This window comes from Blastocystis sp. subtype 4 (assembly GCF_000743755.1).
Source record: "Blastocystis sp. subtype 4 strain WR1 chromosome Unknown seqid_0569, whole genome shotgun sequence".
NCBI lineage: Eukaryota > Bigyra > Opalinata > Blastocystidae > Blastocystis > Blastocystis sp. subtype 4.
In genome coordinates this window covers 1-3,433 of record NW_014568978.1, presented here as the reverse complement: position 1 = coordinate 3,433, position 3,433 = coordinate 1, and the positions used below count along the sequence as shown (strand labels likewise).

Sequence of the window (3,433 nt, the reverse complement as noted above, 5' to 3'; positions counted from 1 at the left end):
GAATGATTGAATATGATGAAAGAGGGAATAAGAGATATGAAGGAGGATGGAGTGGAGATTGGATTGAAGGAGTGAAACGAGATGGAAATGGAAAGGAATGATGATAAGGGATATAATAGAGGTCACAAGTTTGTAGTGTCTCGAATCTCAAACTACCCTATGACAAATAATGCATAATAATACATTAAACAACCACAGATCTCATCAACATCTATGTATATCAACTGGACTGTTTTCAAGGCAGTTGGCACTGAACACAGGGTTTGAGATATTGTACACAAGTTGATAGCTACAGGGATAATTGTAGTTGTACTATGGCGTCTGAATTGGTTAAAAGAGTACTGCAATTCTTTTCAGATGCATTTAACTAACCAAGTGCACCTAAATAATCAAGCTATACTCGGGCATCTGAACAATTCAGGCTTATTATAGAACCCAGTCCACGGTAAATAATCAGTTCAACTACCTTTTCAATCTGCGAATTCACAGGTTTACCACGGTTAATCGATTGCATTACAGCTCAAACAGATGTAGATATCAGAAGCAATTGATACTACTTCACCATCGCAATCATACACATCAAACTGAACCGAACGCAAATCACTCATATGAACTCCTGGCATGTTCAAATGACTAAACGAACATTGAATAGATCATACAATCCACTAATGGACTTGTTTCAAATGATATCATCTGCTTTACCAGATTACTGTAGATTCGAATACAGTTCAATCCATTTGATAAATCCACTTGTTCTCTTCCTTTCAAACTGTTTTCATGAGCACATCGAATCCTAAGAGTTGTCATGGACTAAATGTAACCCAGAACATATGAAAGGAGACTAGTTGAGAAGCATTAAATAATCCACATATTTTAAAGGTCTAATATGCATTGACGCTCTCTTTTGGTGATTTCATGTCCAGTTACCAGGTTAACTTCAGTGTACATTGTTTCAACTACAATAAAGAAAACAACATAACTGACTTAATAGAAAAATCAATTCTAAACTTCCGATCGACACATTTCCGATAATTGAAACACAAGGCTGCTATTATTATATATGATTACTGTTCGTGCATTCTAATAGAATTCGAAACACTAGTAATCACAATTAGCATCACATATTCTTTTTGTCAGAATGGATCGATATTTGATTTTAATTGTTCTTTGTATATTGCATATTGTCTAAATCATTATTAGCTGTATTTGCTTCCGCTCTTGATTGTCTTTCTGACCAGGTGTATACAAAGATTACGAAGAAGACTGCGTACTTCTCTAGTGAAGAGTCATTCAGGATCTATTCTGGTTCAACAGTAGTTTATACTTCTCCTTCATTGACTGATAATGATGAAAGAGAGATTGAAGTGTGTTTATCAGCTTCTACAAACCATCAGTATACTCTAGAAATGATCGATGGTTATGGTGATTCTTGGTCTGATGGAGCTTGGATCAAGTTCGAGAGTATTAATGGGAATGTGGTATACAAGGCAATGATGACAGCCGGTAGTTCTCAAACAGAGCCTTTGTCTTTATACTCTCCCATTAACAAGAATGAGGCATGGAAATACACTAATAACCCCTCTGGAACCTGGAAAGAGTACAGCTTTGATGATAGCACCTGGACTGAATATATAGCAGGTGGTGAAGCCGTTTACGGACAAGGAGTTCAGTATTTCCGTAGGCAGTTCACTGGAATTGACAATATGGCTGCTTTCGAATTACAACTGAACTATCAATCTGGAGTTGTGGCTTACATTAATGGTGTTGAAGTTTATCGAGACAACATGCCTGATGGTGAACCAACGAGTAGTACTGCAGCCGTAGGAGACTATTCAATCTATGGGTTTCATGGAGTCATTCGTCCAGCTAGTGACGTGACTGTGTTGAGTGTTTTAGCAGTTGAAGTCCACCCTGTGGATCTTTCAACCTCTGGACAAATTCAGTTTGATGGATTCATCTCACTTATGGCTGGTTTGAGTTCTACAAACAATTGTTTTGTCACTCCGAGTGAAGTAACAGCTACATCAACAGGATTCTCCAATCCAAGTTATGCTATAACTTTTTCACGGAACACTGGAGCATATCTTTCTGATCCTCCTGGTTCACTCACTTTCGAGATATCCGGATCTATTCCTCAAATCAATTCTTTTCGTTTATGGACTTATACGAATCCGACAAATGGACCAAGTAGTTTTTCGATTGAAGGTGCAACGTCCACATCATCTGATTGGAATACTATTATACTCATTTCTGGACAAGTTTACGAATCAAGTACATGGGCTCAATGGGATTTAGTGAGTACACTTCCCAAGTACCCTCTGATTCGATTCAATGCTCAAACATCTCAGGCAGGAGCTATATTTGTGCATGAACTCCAATTTCTTGTCTGTAATCGGGCTGCTCCAACGAGTATATCCTATCCTCAAAGCCAATATTCGTTCTACAAGGACTATGATGTCGTTTCTATTGTTCCTACTATGTTTGGTTACAGTGGTTGCTCGGTTACTCCTGCACTTCCCTCTGGTGTATCGATTGATTGTATCATTTCTGGAACAGCAACTGTTGCTTCTCCATCAACATCTTATCAGATTACATCTACGATAGGAACAAGCCAACTTCAAACTACTATTAGTATTACCTTTAATGAATGTGTTGGGACATTCTACAAGATTGTTCGAACCTACAAGTACAATCCTCAGAATGAGTATTTCAGAATTCGTGATTCATCTAATGATGATATTCTTTTTGAGGTTCAATCTGGTCATTCTCATGCTGCTGATACAGATTGGGAAACGTATATGTGCATTACTGTCGATCGATTCGATGTCACCTTCTATACTACAGCAACAGCATGGTACTCGAATTCCTATTTCTATATGTATTCTCTGTTCCCTGAGGGTGAACAGGAGATGGTTGTGAAGGGTAGATATGATGGCTATCAAAATAACATGATTAGTCAGTATCTTCGTCGTCCTTCTATCAATCATTCAGAACAATGGTATTATAAGATGGGTGAAGTGCCTACCAATTGGTTTGGTGATGATACATCAGGTTGGCAACAGGCTGCTAGAGGATCATTCCCTACTTCTTCAAATCGTATTCAGTTGTACAAGAAGACATTCAACATTGCCTCATTGAATGAAGTGTCTGGATTGATTGTATCAATTCGATACAGATATGGAGTGATTGTGTATTTGAATGGAAATGAAGCATGGAGAAATGGAGTGATTGGAGATTTGTCGACTTCATCCACTGTTGACAATTCATATACTGATTTGAAGTACTATGTTGTGACTCTTCCAGGTAAACAGATGCAGACTTCAACAGTAACCACTCCAGTGACATTCCTTCAATCTGGAAGTAACACGATTGCTATTGCCATTGTTGCTATTACTGACAGTTACACCACATCCTATTTCGATGCAGTTGTTCG

At 38.1% G+C, this 3,433-nt stretch overlaps 1 protein-coding gene across 1 annotated transcript; it reads left to right on the top strand.

The window, feature by feature from the left end:
• Nucleotides 1-1,406: 1,406 nt before the first annotated feature.
• JH06_5377 (hypothetical protein) lies at nt 1,407-3,433 on the top strand (the record flags this gene model as incomplete). The annotated part of the gene is made up of 1 exon (XM_014669429.1): nt 1,407-3,433. A coding segment is annotated over one exon (2,027 nt), but the record flags the coding sequence as incomplete, so codon positions are not given.